This window comes from Pongo abelii, chromosome 19 (genome assembly GCF_028885655.2).
Source record: "Pongo abelii isolate AG06213 chromosome 19, NHGRI_mPonAbe1-v2.0_pri, whole genome shotgun sequence".
In the NCBI taxonomy this organism is placed as follows: domain Eukaryota; kingdom Metazoa; phylum Chordata; class Mammalia; order Primates; family Hominidae; genus Pongo; species Pongo abelii.
Window position 1 is genome coordinate 5,298,475 of NC_072004.2, and position 25,829 is coordinate 5,324,303.

The 25,829-nt window shown below is 43.2% G+C and overlaps 2 protein-coding genes across 5 annotated transcripts in view; both read right to left on the minus strand.

Annotated features, from left to right (window-relative positions):
• Window positions 1–8,484, minus strand: part of DHX33 (DEAH-box helicase 33) — a 27,559-nt gene extending 19,075 nt beyond the window's left edge. The window contains exons 1-4 of one of the 3 annotated variants that reach the window (XM_002826903.5): window positions 8,003–8,484; window positions 2,977–3,137; window positions 1,755–1,982; window positions 761–931 (exon numbers count right to left, since the gene is read on the minus strand). In XM_002826903.5, coding sequence (XP_002826949.3) covers window positions 761–931; window positions 1,755–1,982; window positions 2,977–3,137; window positions 8,003–8,468 — 1,026 coding nt within the window. In that variant the 5' untranslated portion in view covers window positions 8,469–8,484. The remainder of the gene's footprint in view (window positions 1–760; window positions 932–1,754; window positions 1,983–2,976; window positions 3,138–8,002) is intronic. The other 2 variants (XM_054536056.2, XM_054536057.2) reach the window with 2 other exon arrangements.
• A 2,184-nt stretch (window positions 8,485–10,668) lies between these two features.
• Window positions 10,669–25,671, minus strand: DERL2 (derlin 2). Of its 2 annotated transcripts, NM_001133840.2 has the most exon segments (7): window positions 10,669–14,159; window positions 19,403–19,493; window positions 19,736–19,931; window positions 20,648–20,741; window positions 22,162–22,235; window positions 24,622–24,687; window positions 25,541–25,638. In NM_001133840.2, coding segments are annotated over 7 exon segments (720 nt in total). In that variant the 5' UTR covers window positions 25,634–25,638; the 3' UTR covers window positions 10,669–14,053.
• Window positions 25,672–25,829: the final 158 nt, after the last annotated feature.

The window sequence follows — 25,829 nt, forward strand, 5'->3', positions numbered from 1 at the left end:
CCTCTGCTTCCCAAAGTGCTAGGATTACAGGTGTGAGCCCCTGTGCCCAGCCAACTTTTTCTTTAAATGAGGTACAAAATATCAGAGTACCCTACATGTAGTAAAAGACGTAGTGTTTCTTCTTTTAAAAATAATTTTTATAATTTTTTATAGAGACAGGGTTTTGCTATGTTGTCAGACTGGTCTTGAACTCCTGGACTCAAGTGATCCTCCTGCCTTAGCCTCCCAAAGCGTTGGGATTACAGGTGTGAGCCACCATGCCTGGCCAGAAGCAGTGTTTCATAGACTTATTTCAGTTATATGTATAACGTACTGGGTTGCAAAATAAAAAGTACCTTTTTTTTTTTTTTTGAGACAGTCTCGCTCTGTTGCCCAGGCTGGAGTGCAGTGGCACGATATCGGCTCACTGCAAGCTCCGCCTCCCGGGTTCACGCCATTCTCCTGCCTCAGCCTCCCGAGTAGCTGGGACTACAGGCGCCCGCCGCCACGCCCAGCTAATTTTTTGTATTTTTAGTATAGACGGGGTTTCACCGTGTTAGTCAGGACGGTCTTGATCTCCTGACTTCGTGATACACCCGCCTCGGCCTCCCAAAGTGCTGGGATTACAGGCGTGAGCCACCGCGCCCAGCCTCCTTATTCATCTTGATCACAACTCACAAAGTTGTTTTATTCAGTAGCTTTTCTTTTCAAGGCTCGATGTTCTCACTACCAACTGCAAGATAAAAGAGAACTTTTCAGGAATTTGCCCCCAGCACCATACCTGGTGGATCTGGAAGACGGAGACAAGTGCGGCATGCAGGTAATCATTCTGAGGCTGTTTGGTGTAAAACACTTGGATTGGATGCTGCCGACCCTCTAGGTAGAGGACGGGGGCGCCATTGAAATACTGAGAGAACAGGTCCACATCCATCGTAGCTGACATCACAATCACCTGCATAAGAGAACGAAGAGGAAGACCAGAAACAAACAGTGGGAAGGCCTTTCCGTGTCCCTCTCAAGCCCCAAAAGCAGATGATTGAGGCCTGTGCCACCCCCATCATAGTTAACTTTCTTCCAAGGCTCTGAGCAGAACAGGCAAAGGAAAACACCCTGCTAGAGCACACAGGCCTGTTTCCTTTCCTTTCCTTCTTTTTTTTTTTTTTTTGAGATGGTGTTTCACCGGGGGCGGTGGCTCACGCCTGTAATCCCAGCACTTTGGGAGGCCGAGGCAGGCAGACCACGAGGTCAGGAGATCAAGACCGTCCTGGCTAACACGGTGAAACCCCGTCTCTACTAAAAATACAAAAAATTAGCCAGGTGTGGTGGCGGGCACCTGTAGTCCCAGCTACTCAGGAGGCTGAGGTAGGAGAATGGCGTGAACCCGGGAGGCGGAGCTTGCAGTGAGCTGAGATCGCACCACTGCACTCTAGCCTGGGTGACAGAGTGAGACTCCGTCTCAAAAAAAAAAAAAAAAAAAAAAAAAAAAAAAAAAATCAAGACGGAATTTCAGTCTTGTTCAAGTGACTCTCCTGCCTCAGCCTCCCGAGTAGCTGGAATGACAGGCATGTACCACCATGCCTGGATCATTTTTTGTATTTTTAGTAGAGACAGGGTTTCACCACGTTGGCCAGGCTGGTCTCAAACTCCTGACCTCAGGTGATCCACCGGCCTCGGCCTCCCAAAGTGCTGGGATTACAGGCGTGAGCCACTGTGCCTGGCCAGGCCTGTTTCCTTCCGTGTGTTACGCATACTTTCAGGGGAAGTTTCCCTCATACTTTCAGAGGAAGTTTCCCGAGTTCCTTTCTCCTCTTCTGTGCAGCTTTCACCACTCCAAAGAGCACATCTGTGTGGATAGTCCGTTCGTGAGCTTCATCCAAAATGACACAGCTGTACTTCCGAAGCAAAGAGTCTGAAATTGCTTCACGCAGAAGCATGCCATCTGTCAGAAACTTGATCCTGGTGTCTTCTGAGGTGACGTCATCAAAGCGCACTGTATAGCCAACCTGTGCAGGGAAACAACTTATTCAGTCATCAAACATTTCTTGAGCGCCCACTGTGTCCGGCACTAAGTTGGGCACTTGCACTACCACAGTGAACAAGAGCAACACCAACGCTTCCCACTCCCTTGGGAAGCATGCGGTCTAGCTGTTGAGAGAGACGATGGTCAAGTTTACTTTAACCGCAATTAATGTAACTATTACAAGGAATATTTAAAATTAACCTTCTACCTCAAGCTATTTAATAGTTTCATGTGGGCCGGGTGCGGTGGCTCACACTTGTAATCCCAGCACTTTGGGAGGCTGAGGCAGGCAGACCACGAGGTCAGGAGTTTGAGACCAGCCTGACCAACATGCTGAAACCCCGTCTCTACTAAAAAATACAAAAATTAGCTGCTGGGTGTGGTGGCATGCGCCTGTAATCCCAGCTACTCGGGAGGCTGAGGCAGGAGAATCACTTGAACCTGGGAGGTGGAGGTTGCAGTGAGCCAAGATTGCGCCACTGCACTCCAGCCTGGGCAACAGAGCAAGACTATCTCCAAAAAAAAAAAAAAAAAAAAAAAAAGTTTCATGTGAAGCTATGTACAGATACGAAAAGACGTCTAAGATATTTTTAAGTGAAATGAGTACACACACACACACAAATAAATCTGTCTTATATACAGTTCTGAGACTCAGTCTCAATACTCACATATACACTGGCATAATACTTACAATTTTTCTAGAAAGATATATAGATAAGAGAGTTAAGTTACTGAAGGCTAAGATGTTCAAGGAAAACAACTAATTTATCCAACTTGACGACAGATTTTGAAAGCAAAGCACATGGGACCAATAGAGCCCCTGATCTCTCAGGAGCCAGTAAAGAACTCTCGGAAGAATAGGCAAGAAAGCAGCTCATTATGTAAAAGGAGTCTTGTTTAGAAAAATAAAAGGCAGGGGGCATGGGGAGAGAGCTATTGAGTCAAGAAGTACTAATAGTAAAGAAGGAACCAGGTACCAGCTTCCCGAGTTCAGTTCTCTTCTCATCTGAGACTCTAGTAGCAAGAGAGATGGCAGCTACTCGACGAGGCTGGGTCACAGCAATGATGCCCTGGCGGCTGATCCCTCCTTCATACAGGTACTGAGGGATCTGAGTTGTCTTCCCAGAGCCAGTTTCCCCTAGGAGAGAGGGAAAAAAAAAAAAAAAAAAGGCTCACTGAAATGCAAATTGGGGCTGGGCACCAGGGCTGGCACCTATAATCTCAGCACTTTGGGAGGCCGAGGTAGGAGGCTCTCTTGAGCCCAGGAGTTCAAGATCAGCCTGGGCAACATAGCAAGACCCCGTCTCAACAACAACAACAATTAGCCTGGTGTGGTTGCATGTGCCTGTAGTCCCAGCTACTAGGGAGGCTGAGAGAGAAGGATCATGAGGCCCAGGAGTTCAAGGTTACAGTAAGCCATGATTGTGCCACTGCATGCCAGCCTGGGAGATAGTGTGAGACACTGTCCCAAAAAAAAAAAAAAAAAAAAAGAAATGCAAATCGGCTGGGCACAGTGGCTCATGCCTGTAATCCTAGCACGTGGGGAGGCCAAGGGACGAGGATCACTTGAGCCCAGGAGTTGCTCCTGGGCAACATAGGGAGATGCTGTCTCTACAAAAAATACAAACATTAGTTGGACGTGGTGGTGCACGCCTGTGGTCCCAGCTACTCTGAAGGCTGAGGTGGGAGGACTGCTTGAGCCTGGGAGGTTGAGCTGCAGTGAGCCATGATCACACCACTACACTCCAGCATGGGCAACAGAATGAGACCCTGTCTTAGAAAAACAACAACAACAAAAAGCAAATTGACATAAATTTCACCAAACAAACAGCTCAAAGTCAGAAGTAAAAGATAAAATACCCTGAGTTGGTAAAGCCTCAGGAGAATGGGCATTCGGGTACGTATACTGCTGGCGAAATTAGCTGGTTAATTGGTATTGTTTCTCAGGAGGCCAAATTATGTTTTTTAAATCTTTAAAATGTTTATATCCTTTGACCCACAATTCTACTTGCAGCAATTGATTCTAACAAAATAAGTAAACATGTGTATAAAGACACAGCTTCAAAGAGATTTTATTCGGTTTTGCTCCTGACAGAAAAAAATTGGAAACAATATAAATGTTCAAAAGGGAATTTACATAGTTAAAATATAAAATAAAATACAACCATTACATAGATTTGTGCATACTGACTGACATGACGAGACATCCATTCATGCACTGCTGCCGTCAACTGCTGGCCACTCCCCAGCCTGCTGCCTCCCTTCAAACCCTCTGCCTCTGCCCACACTATGGGCAGAACACCTGCCCTCACACTGCCTGCCTCGCAAACTCTAAGATGAGTTAGGCCTCAAACACGCTCCCCTGGCTGCACAGTGGCCCTCCTCTGGGCTCCGTAGTGCCTTGTTCCTCTCTCTTCCAGCACTGACCATCCTGTGTTGTACAGAAGCGTTTAAATGTGTCCGTCCTCCTCCAACACCAGAAGCGAAGCTCCCAGAGGGCAGTGCTCTGAATGTCCCTCTGGTGTACTTGAGTATTTTGCATACAATAAGCACGCAGTAAATGTTATTTCCTACCCTGTGTGAGTTCCTTTAACAGTGCCTGATTAGAGCAAAGAACTCAGTAAACCTGCGCTTCCTTCCCCTCCCTCTAGCTACCACCAGGCCTCTCTGACCTCAAAAAGTCCTCCAGTCCCATTATTTGTGGGTTTTTTTTCCTGTCAGTCTGTCAGCCCCCTCTGACTGCTCATCCTTCCCGACCCAGACAAGAATCAGACTAAGGATGTGATTATTCTGCAATCTTCCTGCTGAATCCACTAGGCAAAACCCCAAACTTTGATCAACGCCTCTGTCTATCTTTCGTGCTCCTATACCAGGGCAACTGAGCATTGCTAAAGTAAAATACAAAATGCTTGGAACCAGAAGTGTTTTGAACTTTAGATTCTTTTAAGTTTTGTAATATTTGCATTATACTTACTGGCTGACCATTTTAAATGTGAAAACCTGAAGTCCTAAATGCTCCCAAATCCAAAACTTTTTGAGCACCTAACATGACGCTCAAAGGAAATGCTCCTTGGAGCCCATTCTGGATTTCGGATTTTCAAATTTGGGATGTTCAACCTATAATTTGGCTGTGCAGAAGGAAACCTGAGTTTATAGTGTAGCCAAAATGCACCTAGGCACCAGTACTACCATCGATCTTTTTTCTTGTTGTTGCAGCCTGTCTTGACTCCATCCTCCCTAAGGGCCCACTTGAAGCCCAGTGACTCCCATTCTGAGCAGGGCTCCTGAACCTGTCTCACAGAAGTGGGGTTCTAAAATGTGATCTCTCCCTAACTGCCCCTACAAGTCCTGCAGTGCACCATCCTTACATCCGTTCTCTAGCCCCGCAGCTTCTTAGCCTTCCTCCTCTTCCAGACCAGCCCTGCATCCAGCCCTTGTGGCCAAGCTCCCCACTTCCCCACGCCTCCTGCTCTATGCTCTGTTAGCTTGATTCTATCTTCTGCCTCCCTCCCTACTGAGTTCTTCCCCTTAACCTCTGAATACAGACCGTCCTTGTCTTAGAACTGTTCGACTTCAGGATGGAGCAAAAGTCAAAATCGTACAGTAGAAACGGTACTTTTGAGTACCCACACAACTGTTTGTCACTTTCAGTATGGTATTCAATAAATTACATGAAATATTCAAGACTTTATTATAAAACAGGCTTCATGTTAGATAATATCACCCAACCATAGGCTAATGTACATGTTTCGAGCACACTGAAGGTAGGCTGGGCATATTAAATGAATTTCCAACTTAGGATATTTTCGACTTATGAGGATGGGTGCGTTCATCCACACATAACCCCATCCTAAATTGAGCAGCATCTGCAAAGTTTCTCTCAGCTTCCCTTCTTTTTCCTCAAAACAGAAGCCTGCTCCCCCTGCTTTCAGCCCTCAGCTCAATGACAAATCAGCTGTTACCCACACAGCTTTGTTGAAATAGCTCTCGATGGGATCCACGATCAATAGTGTCAGAGATTGTCTGTGAAAGTCGTGAAAAATTTTATGAGGAAATTTATGCAAGAAATGTTTTACAATTTAAAAGTGATTAGGCCTCCTGAATGCTTTATAAAATGTCACTATAACTCTTAGCTGTACAAATTGCCTGCTTTGCAGCTAGGAAAAACCTAGGACACATGGAGCTAAATGCTGAAATAAGCCAGACTTTATATGTACTTCTGTCTTAAGTCCTAGGCTGTACACCTAGCGCATAATTAAAATCCCAAACTTACCAAGGTTTTCAACAAAGGTAAAGGTTGCTAAAAGTTAACAGTGTAACATGTATTTAAAACTATTGAAGAGACAGTTTATGTGCAAGGTGTGTAAGGAAAGTAAAATACACTTTTGGTAAAAAGATTATAAGAAGGGATAAGAATGCACATTTTTACCTACGTTAAAAGGTTAAATAATTGTTTTGAGGGGGCCAGGTGCGGTGGCTCACGCCTGTTTCTATATCAACCAATCGGGCCTAGTAAAAAGCGCTGCTAAAAAACTTAAAGAAAAGGCTAAAAAGCTAACGGAGTACCAAAACCACCAAACGGACTCTTGGTTTGAAAACAAAATCATAGCATGGGTCATCCCATTCCTGGGCCCTCTCCTAATAATATGCCTGGGACTAATGTTCTTATCCTGCCTAATTAATCTTTTTCAAAGATTTTTAACTGACAGGATCATGGCCATTTCACAAACAACTACCCAAAAACATCTACAGGCGGCACTGCTCCTAGTCAACCCGAGACCAGGAAAGTCTCCGTCCCTCGTTAGCAGGAAGTAGTCAGAAAGAACATGCCGTCCCTCCTCCTTTTTATAACTACAGGGTCTGGATTGACAAAGCAGGAGCATCACCATCTTGGACAAGCCCCTCATTCGAAAGTTCACCTTAATAAAAAACTGCCTAAATCCAAAGGGCATCAGCCTAATGGCTAAGGTCAGCACGACCATAAACCACAAATAACATCTCCAGCCAGAAACATTCCAAACTCCTCCCCGACCAGAGACATGTTAACGGATAACCCCACTCTGGCCGGGAATATGCCAGCCGGGAGATAAACCCCCTCCGGCCGGAAAAATGTCTGCCCCAAGATAACCTCCCGTCCTCCCAAAGAGTCCAACCCCGCCAAAAACTTCTCCACACATGTAAACATTCAAAGCTTGTGATAAGCCCCCTCACCCTAACACCAATATATACTCTTAGTCTGTAAGAGAAAGGGCTCCTGACCGAAATCGGCCAGGACCGCCTCTCAGGTTTTAACTAAAGAAAACCTGTCTTTAACTGCCAGCCGCGTTTCGTGTTTCTTTCCTTTTTCTTTAACTCTTACAAATAGCTCACATCCAAATCCAGTGGGCATCATATCCAAGTCCAGTATAACTGGACTTGACTGCTGCATCTGCTCACTCTCTACTCCTTTGACTAGCGGCACTCATGGGTCTCCTTCCCCTCTTTGGGTGCTCATCCTTTCCGTCCTTCAGTATCTCCCCTAACACGTTGGGGATCGTAAGCCCCATGCAATCAGTCCCTGCCCCACAACTCTGCCTCTTTTCATGCACCAGAAACTACACCTTCCCTTTGACCGGAATGTGTTCAGGTTCCCATCTCTCAAACGGGCTTTCCCCCCCTGCCTAGAATGCCCCCCCTCCCACACGACCTCCCCAGCCGCCTCCTCACAAACTGGGTCAGATCCAGTCTTCTAAGCTCCGCAAGCCCCCGGTGCGTCTCTCTACCCTTTTACACGGAAGGTGAGTCTTTGCCTACACACGTCGGTCACTCTCACCGGGCTGTCCAGCGCCTCCAGGGCAGGGCTGCCGGACTCTTCTTCGAGGCCCCTCTCCAGGTCTGGCCCAGGAAAGGTATTCAGGTTTGTTGAAGCCACGAACGAAAGGGATTGAGAGGCATATAAGAAAAACTGCTCTAGCTAAGCCACGGACGAAGTGCAAGGAAGAGCCCGCCGGCGCGGCCACTCACCGATGAGGACCGCGTTGTCCAGGTTTCGGAGCTGGGCCAACAGTTGCCCCCGCGCCTGGAAGATGGGCAGACTCCGGCGCTGCAGCTCCACAGCTTCAGGGTAGGGACTGGCCGAGGGCTGGGCCAGGGGCGGCTGCTGCCTCCGGCCTCCTCCTCCACCTCTGCCGCCGCTGCCCGCAGTCAGCAGCATCACCACTTGCCTCCCGGGAGGGAAGGACCCAGCGCGGCTTGGAGGTCCAGAGCCCGGCCGGAATCTCTTGGCCGGCGGGAAGCCCGCCTCCTCCGGCATGTCGGGAGGGCACCGCGGCGGGAGGCGCAAGCGCCGGCAGCTCCTGCCCCCTCTCAGGTGCAGACAACAGGCGCGCACCGCCCCTTCCTCGCCACGTGCTGGCGGCTCCCGGCGACCACCGATGACCTCACGGCCGCCCCAGCCTTTAGAAAAGGGACTGCAACTCCCAGCATGCATTGGGGGCTTGGGAAGGCTTTCACTTCCTGGGGGTGGGAAAAGCAGGGCCTGAGGTACAACCAGGAAAAGGCCCGGAGCTACAACCGGGAAACACAGGATGTACAGTTCCGTGGGACTGTAGTCTTGGTTAACGAGGTTTTTCTCTTTTTTTTTTTGAGATGGAGTTTCGCTCTTGTTGCCCAGGCTGGAGTGCAATGGCGCGATCTCGGCTCACAGCAACCTCCACCTCCTGGGTTCAAGCGATTCTCCTGCCTCAGCCTCCCAAGTAGCTGGGGTTACAGGCGTGCGCCACCGCCCCGGCTAATTTTGTATTTTTAGTAGAGACGAGGTTTCTCCATGTTGGTCAGGCTGGTCTTGAACTCCCGACCACAGGTGATCCGCCTGCCTCGGCCTCCCAAAGTGCTGGGATTATAGGCGTGAGCCACCGCGCCCGGCCCATTGTTTTGTTCTAGTAGCATTACTTCTTTTCAGTAAACCCGCGTTTTCCCCTTCTCTGTCCAAATAACAGTCACTCTTCAAGGAAAGTACTTAATTCTGTAAAATCAATGAGAAGCGCAAACGTGCATTGTCTAATCCTCTAAACAACTTATAAGTTATGTGGTATATACTGGTTATTAGATTATCTCTAATTTACAGATAAAGAAATTGAGTCATCTTAGTCATTCAGATGTCCCTAAATCATAATTTTGTGATTATCTTGTGTTACAGAAAGGAAAACCAATTCTGATATACATGAATTTAACTCAGAAAATGACTACTCCAACGGATGTGGTCGCCTCCAGTAATACAAGCAGAGAAAGGAGGGAGTTCAATGAAACTAAAATTGTCTTTTATCTTTCCTTTCCCCCAACCATTCCGGCCAGACTCTGAAGTTCTCTACAGGGCTGTGCAACCCCATCATAGACACTTCAATGAAGATTCAGAACCGCAGCAGAAAAAAGTAGGATTATAACTAGTTCTTCCTTACCCTCCTAAAAGTTCTTAGATGATTTGCTAATTCACCACGGAGAATGCCAAGTAGCTGTTTGCTCTTACAGGAAATGTGATTTCCAGAGAGTACACTGTAAGCTTCAGCTCATGTGAAGGGCATCTTCTGAAGCTCGTTTCCGTGAAACTCGCCCTGTTAAATATCTCCCTTCCCGTGATTCGTGAGAGAGCTAGTCTAAAAACAAAAAACTTCCCCTTTCCTCCAGGTCGGAGATAATTTTCCTCTAGTTGCTTATAGCTTGGTGACCAGGCATTACTGAAAATGTGCACATCGAACCAGCAGCAGATTTGTGTTTAAGAATAAACTGACAAAATTTTCACTTCCTACCCTGAAATATTTAGAAAGGCAACCCAAAACTACAAGGGATAATAAATGTTAACTCTCAAATTATGGACTTTGAGTAAAGACATCCCAGTCCTTTTTCCCAGTGTGCTTTCCAGAGTAACTTAAGGGAGGAGTCCGATGTTCCAAATGATTACAATAATTTAGGTAATGTAAATGGGTGGACTTATTTCTTGATGGAGCACATTCCACCTCTAGATGCGGCCACTAATCATTTCTAGGCAATGGCTGTCATGTAGACCTACTATTGCCAGATCTTCCAATTTTCTCAAGAAAAGCCAAAAGTGAAGATTTTTATCTGTCAATGTTAAATACAGGCTTAAACTTGAAAAAAAAAAGTACTGTCAAAACAAAGCACATAGGTAGGTAACCAAGCTGTAGGTAACTCATCCATAATCTCTGGCCTAATGATCCAGCTATTCTGTAGCCTCAAAGCTAAGACGACCAAAGAATTGAAAAATTAAGTCCTATATATGCATCAAGCCACGCTGCCATTTCTCTCATTGGTAGACTGAAATCTGCTGTTTCTTCTAAAGAAGTCTCTTGGGGTTCACCAGCTTTCATATGTAGATACTGACAGGCTAATAACTATTCAAAGAATATCCTGGTTCTTCCCTCAAAATACGAAGTGTCAGACACATTTCATTTTTAACTTGTCTGGGATGGTCTGTGGACTTAACTGGTCTGATCACGACCATAACAGCTGGTGGTCACCTTTGCTTTTCTGACCACCCAATCACTGCCCTTGATCATGTTCAGTTTCCCTCTATCCCACTTTCAGAGACAACCACAAGCTTCAGCAACTAGGCTCAAGCTTGCATGCATACACTTTAATCCCTCTATAATTAAAAATACCAGATAATACTTTGCTGATCAATAAACAAAGGTATTTATTCAGCACCCATGTGCCAAGCACTGTGCTAGGCACTGTGGTGGATACAAAAATTAAGACATGGTCCCTGCCCTTAAGGAGCTTACATTCTCATGAGGGAGACAAGACTAATATACATGTACCAGCTAGGAACAGTACAAGACAATATATAATTTGGCGTAAGAATATGTCATACAGACTTGAAGCTTTATAGGGATTCAGAGACAGACAATAAAATAGGCCTTAGAGTCAAGATTTTTTGAGGAATCAGGAACAAGGCCAGGTCTTGAAGAACTGAAGAGACTTAAGTTGAGGTCCCTGTTAGGTAGAAGCGGGAGTAAAGTTAAGAAAAAAACAAGTATGCATATAATGTAGGGGCCTACTAAGAAGTCACTGTGGATTTCTGAGCAGAGGAGTGACTTGATCATACAAGATTCAACAATTTTATTGCAAACTCATAAAATATGTTTAAGTAGCCTGGAGACATCCTACAAAACACAGAAAATAATGGCAGGATCATGACTAACAACATAACTGGAACTCACCTGTCAAAGAGAAACAGCTACAACATAAAACACTGGCAGGATAGATGACAATAGTTCTAGGAAGCCCATTACTCAACATGGCAATAGCTCCAATGCTTCCTTATTTTCAGAGGTCCCAGAGACCGAGGGTTTCGTTATCCAGACCCAGGACTTAGGTGTTCTGCTTCTAGAGACTACACAAGAGGTATGAAAGATATGAGGACATACAAGAGTGACAGAAAAAACAAGTGGAAGAGAGAAACAAATAGAAATCCATACTGGAAAAAAACGCACCGAAATGTATATAAAATGTATCTCCTAAGGAGATGCAATTTGTATGTCCATTTATTTTTAAATGAACGTATAGCGTATTTCCGTAACAAACAAAAAACACTATGCTTTAGTCAAGTGTGCTTTTCAGTATCACTAGAAGAATGCAGGAATCCCTCAAATTATGTGTAAGGTTAGTTGGTCACAAAATTCCATGTATCAAATCTCACTTTGTTTATTTGCATTGTGAAAGGGAAGTGTGTTCTGGAAGAACTAAGATTGAGAGATAAATTGGGGAGAAAGTAAGGACTTTTCCTTAGGTCCATTCAAGCACAGGTATCCTGTCAAGCAACACAGGGCTAGGAATGGTGGATGTAGGGCTGGCCAAACTGATGAGAGGTGATTGAAATTACCACTGCTCAGGAAACAGTGTAGTCGCACAGCAGGGCATCCTACCACTGGGAACTTGCACCCTATAAAATCGGAGAAACCAAAAACCCTGTAACTGCCTGGCTTTAGGCTGTACATTCAAAATGTATTTCCTGTTTTACCCAGTCATTAATGTATACAGATATTCCCTACTTAAATGAACAGTGAGTGAATAGATTTTAGGATTAGCATTTTACCACAAAAATGCCATTCATTGCATAACTCCAACTCAGGGAAAACAAATAAAACTAGAGAAACTCATTTCTAGCCCAAAAACAATTTAAAAAAACAAAAAACAAAACTCTAACAAACGTTACTGATAAAGCGTTCTTGAGCAAAAACAAGATAGGATAAAACTTAAGAATCCCATAAGGATTATGCTAAGATTGGCTTTTAAACTTTAAAAACCTTTTTTAAACTGCTTAAAGAAAAAGCAGTCCCATAGACCCAGGTTCCATAAAATTGCAACAATCATATTCAAAGTTATTAGCAACATGTAAAATACTTAAATACCATAGTTATGCAATTCCATTTAAAGACATTAAAACACTTTTCACTTCAAAAACAATCTGAAAATTCCAATTTAGGATGTCCATTATGTTTAAGCCTATGTCTATCTTTCTGAGGACAATCTCACATTCTGGAAAGCTACCCCTTAACAAAGGTTGAATGAACTACTACTAACAATCCACTTTTGGGAAAGGGACCTGTGCCTACACACTCTTAATGAAAACTGTCTGGAATCATCTCTTTCCTAGGGGTGCTCTTGACTCTTCCAGGTTCTCTGAGTTACTTAAGCAGTGTGAATGCAAACCTGCTGAGACTCAGGGAAGACTTAATATTTAGGGGAAGTATTTATTGAACCACAGCATTAAGTGTCTACTTCTGTGGACCCTGTCTAATTTCTACCTGATTGGGAAAGTAATCCAGGTACTTGGCTCTGAAAAGGTTCTTGAATTTTCATGAAGCAAATGACTAATGTTAACCAGCCAAAGACCCTAGAAGAACATATGCCTAGCTAACTGGTATCTGTTCATCTGGCTCCAAAGTCAACATTGTAACTTGTTTTCCAAATGTAATGAAAATCTGAGACCATCTCTATTTTTTTTTTTTTAAATTTTAAAAGAATAAAACAAAAAAGGCAAAAAACAGGCCGGGCATGGTGGCTCATGCCTGTAATCCTAGCACTTTGGGAGGCTGAGGTGGGAGGACTGCTTGAGTCCAGGAGTTCAAGACCAGCCTGGGCAACACAGTGAGACCCCATCTCTATTTAAAAAAATTTTTAATTAAAACTTTTTTAAAAATAAAAGAAAAAAAAGTCTAATGAAAATCTTCCTAGTTTTCCAAAAATGTGGTGCTTATCAATCTTTCCCTGGATACTTCTTAATGGAGAAATGTAAGTAAAGCAAATAAGATGCCACATTAGCTTACAGCTGACTTTCCTATATCTGAATTCCTACTGCTACAAGAACCATCCTCCCTCCTTTTTTTTCATGTTGTCTGACAAAGTTTTGCAAAACCCAGATGGAAAACAACCTATCCAGATGACAAATCAATCATCTTCCTGCTGAATCTTGCATTCTGAGTTAGTAAGACATACACAACCACAGCATGACAGCCACGTATTTCCAATCCTGAAATGAAATCCAGTTAAAAGTTGTGAAGACACAGGAAGAACAGCTGTGTAAACTGTTCTGAGCTCAGATCTACGCAGGAGGGCTACAATACAGTATCAGAATTTAAAAGATCACACACAAAAGCTTTAATACAGTGAGAGAAAAATGGAATTCAGTTTTATTTTGTCCTCTCTGAAACTTCCATTTACACCATGGCCTCATCTATCAAGAAGAGGAAGAAAAGGCTCTGCCTTATACCATAAAAATCAAGTACTCATGTACTTGTTAGAGGTGGCAGGATATTTGTTTCTCCAGTTTTTTGGCTCCAAGAAATTACACTTTCAGTACCAGTGTAGTGAGGAACCACTGGCAAACTGTTGGAAATGTCTTCTGGATTAGTCAGTGTACCATTTCATAAAGTGCTTCTGGAGTTAAAATCTGCCAAGCTGTCAAAAGTGTCCACACTTTTGCAACAAAGGATAAAAGAATCCCAGTGGGTATCACCGAGTCCTTCCCAGCTGGGTCTCATTATTGGCACTGCTGCTTTAACCTCCGAGGCGCTGGCCCTCACCCCAGGCAAAGCCTCCTGGCCGTTCTTCAGGTAGTGGATTGTAATTTGGATCCTCATCTGGTGTATCAAAAATAGCTTTCCTAAAAGACAGGCAACAGATAGAATTTGGTCCCAGAGTCATCTCAGGGCCAAAGTACTACAAGGTCAGTTCAGGCCCCACAGGGTTTCCACCAATAGGTAAGCATTACACCTGCCTGCCAATTAAACAGTTAACATATTGTAAGAGCATCTATAATTATTAACATTTATATTAGCTTTTCTCTTTTACTGATTTTTACTAATCATAATAATTATAGAGAAGGAGGAAATAGAGATGAGCAAAATATCCTAAATTCCCAGAGGTAACTATTGCAATGTTTTAGTTATTCTTTGGGAACTTTTACATTATGTCATTTTACAAAAGTTAGATCACACTACATCTGTTTTGTAACCTGACTTTCACATATTTATCATTAATGTCTCCCCATAACCAAGGTATCACCCAAGTGTGCATCAACAGGTGAATGAACAAAACACGGTACATACATATAATAGAATTTTTTTTTTTTTTTGAGACGGAGTCTTACTCTGTCGCCCAGGCTGGAGTGCCATGGTGCGACCTCGGCTCACTGCAACCTCCGCCTCCCGGGTTCAAGCAATTCTCCTGCCTCAGCCTCCCAAGTAGCTGGGATTACAGGCACCCGCCACCACGCCTGGCTAATTTTTCTATTTTTAGGAGGGACGGGTTTTCATCATGTTGGCCAGACTGGTCTCAAAACTCCTGAACTCAGGTGATCTGCCCGCCTCGGCTTCTCAAAATGCTGGGATTACAGGCATGAGCCACTGCGCCTAGTCAACATGGTGAAACCCCGTCTCCACCAAAAATACAAAAATTAGCCTGGCGTGGTGGCGCATGCCTGTAATCCCAGCTACTACTCAGGCGGCTGAGGCAGAAGAATCGCTTGAACCTGGGAGGCACAGGTTACAGTGAGCTGAGACTGCTCCATTGCACTCCAGCCTGGACGACAGAGCAAGACCGTCTCAAAAAAAAGGAAGGAAATTCAAGCACATGGTACAACATGGATGAACACTGAGGACTTTACGCTAAATGAAATAAGAAATAAGCCAGACAAAAAAGGACAAATATTGTATGATTCCACTTAGGTACACAGAGCAGTCAAATTCAGAGAAGCAAAATAGAATGGTGGTGGCTGGGGTGGGGAGTTGTTTAATGAGTACAGAGTTGTAGTTCTGCAGGATGAAGAGAGTTCTATGGATGGTGGTGTTGGCAGCAAAACAGTATGAATATACTTAATGCCACTGACCATTTAAAATGAGTTAAGATGGTGAATTTTATGTTAGGTATTATTTTACCACAAAATTTTTAAAAAATTAACAAGGTATCCCAAGAAAAATTACTGCAGAATATAGGAGGGGACAGTAAATGTCCAAAAGACTCTCTTAAGTACTACGATGTAGTAATTCAAAACCTCACTAAAGAAGGAACCATTAAAGCAGCATCCTCAATTTGCACTTATATTTCTACTTGTAATCCTCCACAGTTGATAAAATTAGAAATGTATCTGAAAACTTCTAATTTATACTGGAGTCGGAAAAAAGTATACTTCAAAACGAGTTTTTAAAATTCTTACAAATTAACAATAAAAACAAACATACCAACATAAAAAATGGGCAAAGGGCTGAATAGGCAATTCAAAAAGGAAATCCATGTGGTCAACAAACGTGAGAATGTTTGCTCTCACAATAATCAAAGGAAAGTATATTAGAAACTGAGATCCCGGCAAGCGTGGTGGCTCATGCCTGTAATCCCAGCACTTTGGGAGGCCGAGGAGGGTGGATCACCTGAGGTCAGGAGTTCAAGACCAGTCTGACCAACATGGCAAAACCCCATCTCTACTAAAAATACAAAATTAGCTGGGTGTTGTGGCGCATGGCTGTGATCCCAGCTACTCGGGAGGCTGACGCAGGAGAATCGCTTGAACCCAGGAGGCGGAGGGTGCAGTGAGCCGAGACTGAGCCAGTGCACTCAAGCCTGGGTGACAGAGCAAGAATCCATTTCAAAAAAACAGCAACGACAACAAAAACAAAACTGAGATCCCTTCTACTGCCCAAACATTACAGGATGGGGGTGGGGGCACATCCTGGTATAGGGAGTCAAGAGCCCCATCAGACCATGCACACATGGAGGTGGCCTGACGAGATGTTAGCCTGAGGAGGATGGGGAGGCATCCCTGTAAGAGGGCAGCCTGGTCTGGGGAATCTGAGGGTGAGTGAGATGAGCAAGGCATCCCGTATGGGAGAGGTGGAGACTATCCCGAAAGACTGGTTACATATGAGGGGTAATTAGGTAGGTAAAACATTAATCATCATAAGAATCAGGTTAGGACAGATGGAAAGGGCAGATGGAAAGGAGTGGTACATTCATACAACCAAATAATACTCAGCAATAAAAAGGAACAAATTACCAATAAATACAAGAACACAGATAAGTCTCAAAAACATTATGTTGAATGAAAAGAAGCCTTATACCAAAGAGTACATGCATACTGTACGATTCTACTCATGAAGTTGTAGAACATGAAAAACTAATCTACAGAGGAACAAAATCAGAATAGCAATTGCTTCTTGGGGGACAGGTGCAATGATTGACAGGGAAGGACATCAGGGAACTTTCTGGTTGATGGTAATTTTCTGTCTTGATAGATACACAGATGTGTGCATTTATAAAAACTCGGTTGACACACTCAAGATTTGTGTATTTTGTTGCATATAAATACTAAACTCTAGTTACTGATATGCATACGCAAGTATATAAGGAATTAAGTATACATATAATGGCACATACATTTTGGATTGGAAAGCTAGATGTAGGGATAGGTGTGCAGTAAGAATAAGGAACTATTAATTACAGAATCTATATGGTGGCTACATGAAGCTCACCCCGATTTTTTTCTGATTTCCTATAAGTTTGTAAATTTTCATAATAAAATACTGGAGGAAACAAATAGGAAAAAGGCTAGAATGAACCATGAGGTAGTACTAGAAATGGGAGTACAGTATAAACCCATGTTTTTAAAAATACATAGATCTAAAAATATACATGTGTATACATTATCATACATACATACATATAATTCCATTGCTCTGTTCACTGAGAGGATCTGGGAATAGCAACACTCCAATAGCAATGAGCACATCTAGCACCCAGATCTTGGCTTCTAAATACCATTCTCCACTTTAAAGGAACCAGGGCTCCTTGAAGAAACAGCTGATTCTAGGACTGGATCAAGGAGAGCACAGGATGAGCCTGGTATATCTTGTTGTGCCAGAAAACAATTGCAAAAAAATAAAAAAATAAAAAGTGGGGTGTAGTGGCTCACACCTGTAATCTCAGTGCTTTGGAAGGCCAAGAGACAAGAGGATTGCCTGAGGACTGGAGTTCGAGACTAGCCTGGACAACATAGAGAGACCTCGTCTCCACAAAAAAAAAAAATTTAAGAAATAAGCAGAGCTTGGTGGTGTGCACCTGTAGTCCCAGCTACTCAGGAGGCTGAGGTGGGAGGATCACTTGAGCCCAGGGGTTTGAGTTAACAGCGTTCTATGATCATACCACTGCACTCCTGCCTGGACAATGGAGTGAGACCTGTACCGCATATGTAATTTCCTGTAGGACTGAAATTGTTTCGAAACATTTTTTAAAAATCATAAACAATGAGACATCATCCTATAACTATTCAACTAGGAAAGGGTAAATAAAATGCCTCCCTTGTTTGATGAGGATGTGGGGAAAGGAACAGTTATAAATGCTAGTTGAAATGTAAACTTGAACATCCATTCTGGAAAGCGTTTGGCAACAAAATAGGAATTCTACTTCTAGGAATTATCTTTTGAAAATAATCATGGATGTGTGCAGAGATTTAGCTACAAGGATATTCACCATTCCAATTACAGAAGAGAAAACCAAGCACTAATGTCAATGTCCATCAATAAGGGATTAGTATAATTATGCCATATCCATACCATGGAATATCACCTGTTATAATTTTATAACACTTTAGGATGGAAAAAACAATTATGACATACTAAGTTTACAAGGTTACAAAAACTGTTTTTTGAGACAGGGTGCCACTCTGTCCCCTAGCCCGAAGTGCAGTGGTGCGATCTCGGCTCACTGCAGCCTCAACCCTCTCGGCTCAAGCAATCCTTCCACCCCAACCTCTCGAGTAGCTGGGATTACAAGCATGTGCCACCATATGCAGCTGATTTTTGGATTTTTTGTAGAGATGGGGTTTTGCCATGTTGCCCAGGTTGGTGTCAAACTCCTGAGCTCAAGTGATCTGTCTGCCTTCATCTCTCAAAGTGCTGGGATTACAGGAATGTGTTATGTTGTCCAGGCTGGAATGCAGTGGCTATGTTAAAGGCCTAGCCCAAGAATAGCAGTGACTAGTCACAGGCGCAATCATAGTGCACTACAGCCTTGCCTGGCTCAGCATTTTTTAAAAAGTACACAGACAGTAAAGACTGAAGAATACACATAGAAAAGTTAATGGTGGCCACTGCTATACCCAAGTGTTGGGATAGTGGACAATTTCTCTTTCTTCTTTTTGCTTACTATTCTACAACAAACATTTTATAACAAAAACTCACATTTTACTTCTCAATTGAGCCCTTTTTAATATGGCATCTCCCAAGGATACCAAATTTCAGAGTAGAAAGAGGTCTCATAAATCAAAGTTCTACTGCACTCCAGCCTAGGTGACAGAGCGAGACCCCATGTAAAAAAAAAAAAATAAAGAAATAAATAAATCAAAGTTCTATCTCAGGAAACTGAAGTGCAAAAAAGAAAAGACTTGTTCTATGGCTGGTCAGTGGGACAGCTATACCTGGTTTGCAGTCCAAAGCTATTTCCACTCTGCTTCACTGCTTATCTCAACCACCTGCTTGGCAGGCCACAAAGTCCACCATCAGAAACTTTCAACAGTTTTGCCCATTTTGCTACCTTATTTCACTAAATGTGGACAGCAGCTTTCATAAAACCAGCAGGCTCCTACCGGAATAGGAAGTTCTAGTGGTCATCTGGAACAATTACCAGGTTACTCCCAAGATATCTTGAGCCTGTTAACCTTGCTCTTGCCACAACCCTGGCACTGTCTGCTCCTACCCAGTCCAAGTGCTCTTCAACTGTAGCCAGAATGCTCAATCTGCAAATAGTTACTGACCTGAACTATGTGTACTAGGAGCTAGGGGAGCCAAAGAAAACACAGATCATGCCCCCTGTCCTGGTTTGCCTGTCAGAGTATGTAACCTGGTGTTAAATACTCACAAAATAGATGGTGTTTTCAGAATTCTTATTCCACCAGGCTGATTGGGAAATACATCTTCCAAGAAAAAATATATGTGTCCAACTGCAATACCTAGAGTCAAACAGAAATAAAGGATGAGGGAGAGAATTAAAATTTAGATTGCAGGTAGACCTACCAACATAAATTGCCTATATTTAGGATGAATGTCAACATAATTATTAAAAATTAATGAACTAATATTGTAGTATTTTACAATAGGTAATACATGAAGGCCAAACAGAATAAACATGAAAAATAGTAACAAAATACTTTTACAGGTAAAATAATTTAAAAAATAGTGAGAAGAGCCTTACCCAAAAGGTCCACAATGATTGAGTTCCCCAACAACAAGGAAAACCCCATGAGCACCCAGGGCAGAAAGGGGGCCTGGAAGTTGAGAAGGCCGAAGAAGTTCATGCGGACATAGGGGTTCCTTCGGCTCCAAACGTAGACGAGCATTATTGTAAAGGCCTGGCCCAAGAAAACTAAGCTCACAAACAGACCAAAAAGCTAGCAGATGGCATTAAGGAAAATATCAACATTAAAAGTTTAATAGGGAAGACTGAGCAGGAGAACTAAAGATTGTGTTCTAACAAAAGTTTGAATTCGAAAAGTCAAGTTGTTACATCTTTAGAATAGAAGGAAAAACACCCAGAAAATAATTACGCACAGCAATCAGGCAAAAATCTGTTTAGGCTAAATTATGGAGATTTACAGCTACTTCAAACAAATATTCTGCTTTCGTGAAGTTCTTGCCCCTTTGGAAAAATGTGTTAATTCTTCGGTCAATAATTATATTAAAGCTTGCTCACGATTAGCACCTTTACAGAGATGAATAAAGCTAGCTGGAACAAAACCATCTTGTCAGACCGTACCATATGTAAGTCTATTGTATAGATGAAAATTCTTTTTCTGAAAAAATAATTTATTGGTTTTGATAGCCACCACGTAAATGTCTTACCAACTTAGTTTAAAAGTGAAGTACGCCAAGCAGTAATGATATAACTGAGTTGCTTAACAGTAACCCACCTGGGTTAAAAGTTCCTTTGACTTGCTCATCCTGTCCGACTGCTAGGCTTGGAAACTTGTCACAGAAAATGTGCTGTAAAATAAATGACAGTGCCCTGAAGCTAAGATCTAGAGAACTGTGGGAGACAGATGACAAGCTTTAGGAAGAGCCAGGGTGTTCTTCAACATTTTCCCGTGTTCTATTTGTTGAAGGATACGGTCATTAAGAATCCACCAAAAAGGAACATAAATACAAAGTCTGCTGTCCGACCTCGGAAAGAGCCTTCTTCTAGCATTCGACAGTAACGGTATCTTAAGTTCCAAGTTAAGAAAATATTAAGCACATGAATATGAACAAAGTAAAAATTTAACGTTATCTTGTAAGTACACTTGGATTCCATATTATTTGTAATTAGTCAAGTCTTCATTTGTATGAGAATGTTTGAGTGGTAATGTGATTACTTTTTTACCAAGCATTTTAGAAAAGGTCAAGACCAGCATCATTTTTTACAAACTGTCCCTGGCTGGGAACTAATCCAGATGACACACAGACATGCTTTCAGTCCCTTATTCTTTTTTTTTTTTCTTTTGAGACAGAGTCTCGCTCTGTCACCTAGGCTGGAGTGCAATGGCACCATATCGGCTCACTGCAAGCTCCACCTCTCAGATTCAAGCGATTCTCCTGCCTCAGTCTCCTGAGTAGCTGGGATTATAGTTGTGTCACCACGCCAGGCTATTTTTTGTATTTTTAGTAGAGAGCGGGTTTCACCATGTTGGCCAGGCTGGTCTCAAACTCCTGACCTCGTGATCCACCGCCTTGGCCTCCCCAAGTGCTGGGATTACAGGTGTGAGCCACCATACCCGGCCCTCCAGTCCCCTATTAAACCTTTAAAAATTTGTATTGTCTTTCCTGTGCTCAGCCACACCTTAATCTGCACCATCTTTGCTTTCCCACATCCTAACTTGGAAGAAATCCGCAGCAAGAAGCCTTGTGTGCTAAACTACTTTTCCAGGCCTGGCAGGTTGAGCACCTCAGTCAATAAAGATGAATTATGATGAAAAAAACTTTATTGGAAACTTATCAGAATGATATCCTACATAGGATTTAAAATGGATTCCTGCCATCCTCAGGAAGGAATGCAGCTGCAGATGAGTTGAACTGTAACTCCCTCTTAATACAGAGGGCAGGGGTGGAGGAGGAATGCCCTGCTCCGTGGCCCCAAATGCCACTGGATCAGAGCTGGGGTTTTCCTTTCAACAAACCGGAACTTGACAAGCCCAGCAGACACAACCACTGTCTTTCAGCCAGAAGTTCCAGCAACCAGGACCCAAGGAGATCTCAAGTTCCCACTCCTCATGAACCCACTCCAAAACTTATGCCCAAATTCTGCTAAATTATCATTGTATTCAGATTGTTTTACCACCTTGTACCTGTTGGTGTTACTGTGGAGGTATGCCTCAATTAAATCAATTCTCCCCTCCCTTGATCAGATTTGTAAGTAACAAAAGAGCAGAAGTGCTATCTTTTTATGGTTAAAACCTCCCATTTGAACAAAGTGACCTACAAACATTTTCAAAACATTACTACCTAACCAACTAACTTTATGTACCACTGACCCAGAAATCACGGCTAAGATGGTACCAAAAACAAATAACAGGATTAAAAATTTCAACTTACTTTTTTACTTCCTAAGAAAAAGTTTTGATGCTGACCCCATTTAATAAAGGATACAGAAAAATCATGTTAAATAAAAAATTGAATCCGACTGGCCCAAAAAATAAGAAGTTGGTGATTAATCTCCATATCTGTTAAAAAAAAAATCAAGAGAAAGATGTATTAAGTAAAATAAATTACCAGGAAACAGCTCCATATTAATACAAAAGACACATCCTATGACTGGGATGGTTGAGAAGCCTTGGACAGAGTGATATTCTGTTCTGAAACAAAAACGGGGGCATATAATCTGATGTTAGATTTTTTTTGCTTGGACAGAGTGATATTCTGTTCTGAAACAAAAACGGGGGCATATAATCTGATGTTAGATTTTTTTTTGCTTGGACAGAGTGATATTCTGTTCTGAAACAAAAACGGGGGCATATAATCTGATGTTAGATTTTTTTTGCTGCTTTTAGTTCAAAGTCTGAAAGACATCATTGGGACTGTGACATTTATAATAATAGGACAGAAAATTTTAAATTGTGATCGTCTTATGGAGAAAGTTTGGTGGAAAGACTAGGTTAATCAGCAGAACAGAAAACAGTGCTTTCATATGTAGTATCATCATATAATAAATAGAACTGACATATCAGAGAAAAACTTCAGGGTCTAATATAAATTGCTGAGAAATGTTTACATTAGGCAGTCAGAAACATCTAAAAGAAAGGAAAAAAAAAAAAAAAAAAGAGACAGGTTCTCACTATGTTGCCCAGGCTGACTCAAACTCCTGGCCTCAAGGGATCATCCACCTCAGCCTCCCAAAGTGCTGGGATTACAGGCGTGAGCCACTGTACCCTGCCAAACACTTATTTTCTTGCTGGAAACCCTGAAAGACCCTTCCCTACCCAACATCTTCACACCCACAGTAACCACTCGCAATTGTAGAGTGCTTAACGTTTTAAAATGTCTACTATCTCTTGTGATCCTGTGAGACAAGCAGGCTACCCCCAATTCACAGATAGAAGACTAAAAGTTGACTGACTAGCTGAATACTAGTTATTCAGCTAAAAGTTGAACTTTTAAATGTCCTGACCAAGGACCCGCAGGAGTAGATGGAAACTCTGATGGCAAATCTAGAACTCCTAACTCCAAATGCACAGTGTCATCAAGAGTTTAACCCCAGGCAGAGTAAAGCCAAGTAGGAAGCAAGACTTACTTGGATGGAACTACAGCTCCATGTGAGTATTGTGGGAACACAGTGACAAGAGATGACAGGACTGCTTTACAGACCACTAAATTCTTGAGAACTGTTAACTATTAAAGTTGAAACAATTCAGTTCTACATATTAATTATCCAGATTTTAGAGTCCTCATCCTAGTGAGGAGACAAGCATACACATAACTGCAAAGTTAAAGTGAGAGATGCTCTAAAACAAAGGAGGATGAGTACATAAAGGTTACACAAAAGCTGCGTTTTGAAAGGCAAGCTAGAGTTCAATGGATAGAAAGTGAATGAAACACATTTGAGACAGACCGAATAGCATGTGTAGAGGCACAATTATTGGCCTTTGGGTCTCTCCCCTACTCCATCTATGGTAAGATCATCCTGGAACAGAAAAATCCATCTCTCTTTTAGCATTTTATTTTGAGACAGGGTTTCACTCTTGTCTCCCAGGCTGGAGTGCAATGGCACAATCTCGGCTCACTGCAACCTCCGCCTCCTGGGTTCAAGTGATTCTCCTGCCTCAGCCTCCCCAGTAGCTAGGATTACAGGCATGTGTCATCACGCTTGGCTAATTTTTGTATTTTTAGTAACAGACAGGGCTTTACCATGTTGGCCAGGCTGGTCTCGAACTCCTGACCTCAGGTGATCTGCCTGCCTCAGCCTCCCAAAGTGCTGGGATTACAGGCGTGAGCCACTGAGCCCAGCCTCTTCTGGCATTTTAATCACTGGAAAGGACCATCTCTCATTGTAATCTAATAAACCACCATATAGCTTTAGATGTTTGGAATTTTGTTAGTATGATCTGATCCCTGGAAGACAGATCACAGTTTAAAAGCACTAACAGAATTGAGTTTCTGGACCATGGTGATTAACACCAAGGTGGTGGGTGTGCCTAGGTGGTGAATGGACAAAATAAGGCCATCCCTGTGAGACAACCCCTAAGCAGCTAGCTGGTCAGTCTCCTCTCATATGACAACATTAAGTCTAAACCAGTGATTTCCAAATACAGGAACTGGGCACATCAAAACGATGCAGGGAACTTTAAAAATAAAACACAGATTTTAATTCCTACCCTTGCAAATTCTGATTTGGTACTTGTTGAGGAGCTTGAGAATCTCTTCAAAGTTCCCTAAGGGATTTTCAAGTCCAACCAGGCTGCAGAATCACTGCTTTATATCCTGACAAGACAACTTATAATCAAAGGTCCCCACTGGGTTCTTTTTTAGGATAGTGTATAACAGGATTTGCTACTAAACAGTAAGAAAAAGAAGAAACTGAAGCATTAATCACTATTGTGATGAACCACTTACTTGAAAGTGTTTAAAGATTAATTCAGGATTGAAGTACAACTGAAAAGGTGTGATCAATTCCAACTGCTGAAATAGAAAAAGAGCTTCTTAAAGCAAATCAACCAAGAAACAAAATTTCATCATTTACAACAAAGAATTAGTAGGTCTAGCAATTTCCAACTCTCGGTCACTTAAGACTGATTTCCTTTAAGCCTTTCTCCTTAGGCCAGAGGAAGAGGTTGGTAAAGAATTCTCTAGAATTGGTAGAATTCTTTGTAACTTCAATACCTAACACAAAAAAGTTTGTTTTATGTTGCAATAGTTGAGGCTGACATGAAGAAATGAGGCAGACAGGTGGTGATATTTTAGACACAGGACAAATAAAAACAGCTGCTATGAATCTACCCACCACATGGGCACCACCTGAAACAGCTGTATGAAACAACAAAACTCACTTGAAATAACGGAGACTCGAGACCCTGCCACCGTTAGGGCTGGGTACCTCCTGCTAGCCCCTTATTATCCAGAAACCCTTTTTATTATAAGCCATTCCCCTCTCGACAGTTTCCAGCTTGCTTTCCCCATTCCTGTTTCTTCACTAAACGGACCTTCCTCTCACTAGTCACCATGGTACCACCTGGCCATTGGCACAGCTCTCGGACACATTTCTTGGGTGGGAGGCTCCCGCAACCCTAACCCGCTATAGGTCCGGCCCTCATCTCTTAGAAACTGACCTGACCCCCCATGAAGCGGCACCCCCTTCTCAGGTCACTGGATAAGCATTCTTGGCGCCAACTCGAACCCCAGAGTAATCCCTGTACGCCTCCACCCATCCCCGGGACCAGCCCCTCTGGGCCTCCCCGAGGCCCAAACCCCAGTTTCCTGAAGACCCAGTCATATCCAGCCCAGATAATGAGAAGGTGGCACTGCAGCTGCTCACCACGGCGGCGGTGGTGAGGACGCAGGCAGTGGTGTAGGCGCGGCTGACCGGTGGGATCTGCAGGTACTCCAGCCGCAAGCTCTGGTACGCCATCTTCCCCACCGTCGCCTGCCTCCCCCCACTTCCCCTTCCGCCAGCAGGCTCCGGCGACGGGGCGGGCCCAAAGGCCCCCCGCCCACTTTAGTTTTCCCGCGGCTACCCAATCAACGCCAAGCAACCGGCCAGCCGCCAATCCGTAGAGACCTAAGGAACGCACATCCGCCAATCACGAGTTGCGTCGCCACCGCCC

Coding starts and splice junctions, on each gene's coding strand:
- DERL2 (XM_024234279.3), bottom strand. CDS start 25,633: ATGGCGTACCAGAGCTTGCGGCTGGAGTACCTGCAGATCCCACCGGTC. Junction 24,688..25,540: donor TCCTCACCACCGCCGCCGTG/GTGAGCAGCTGC, acceptor TTTCTATTTCAG/CAGTTGGAATTGATCACACC. Junction 19,494..24,621: donor TAATCTTTAAACACTTTCAA/GTAAGTGGTTCA, acceptor GTTTGACTCTAG/GTATTGCAGTTGGACACATA.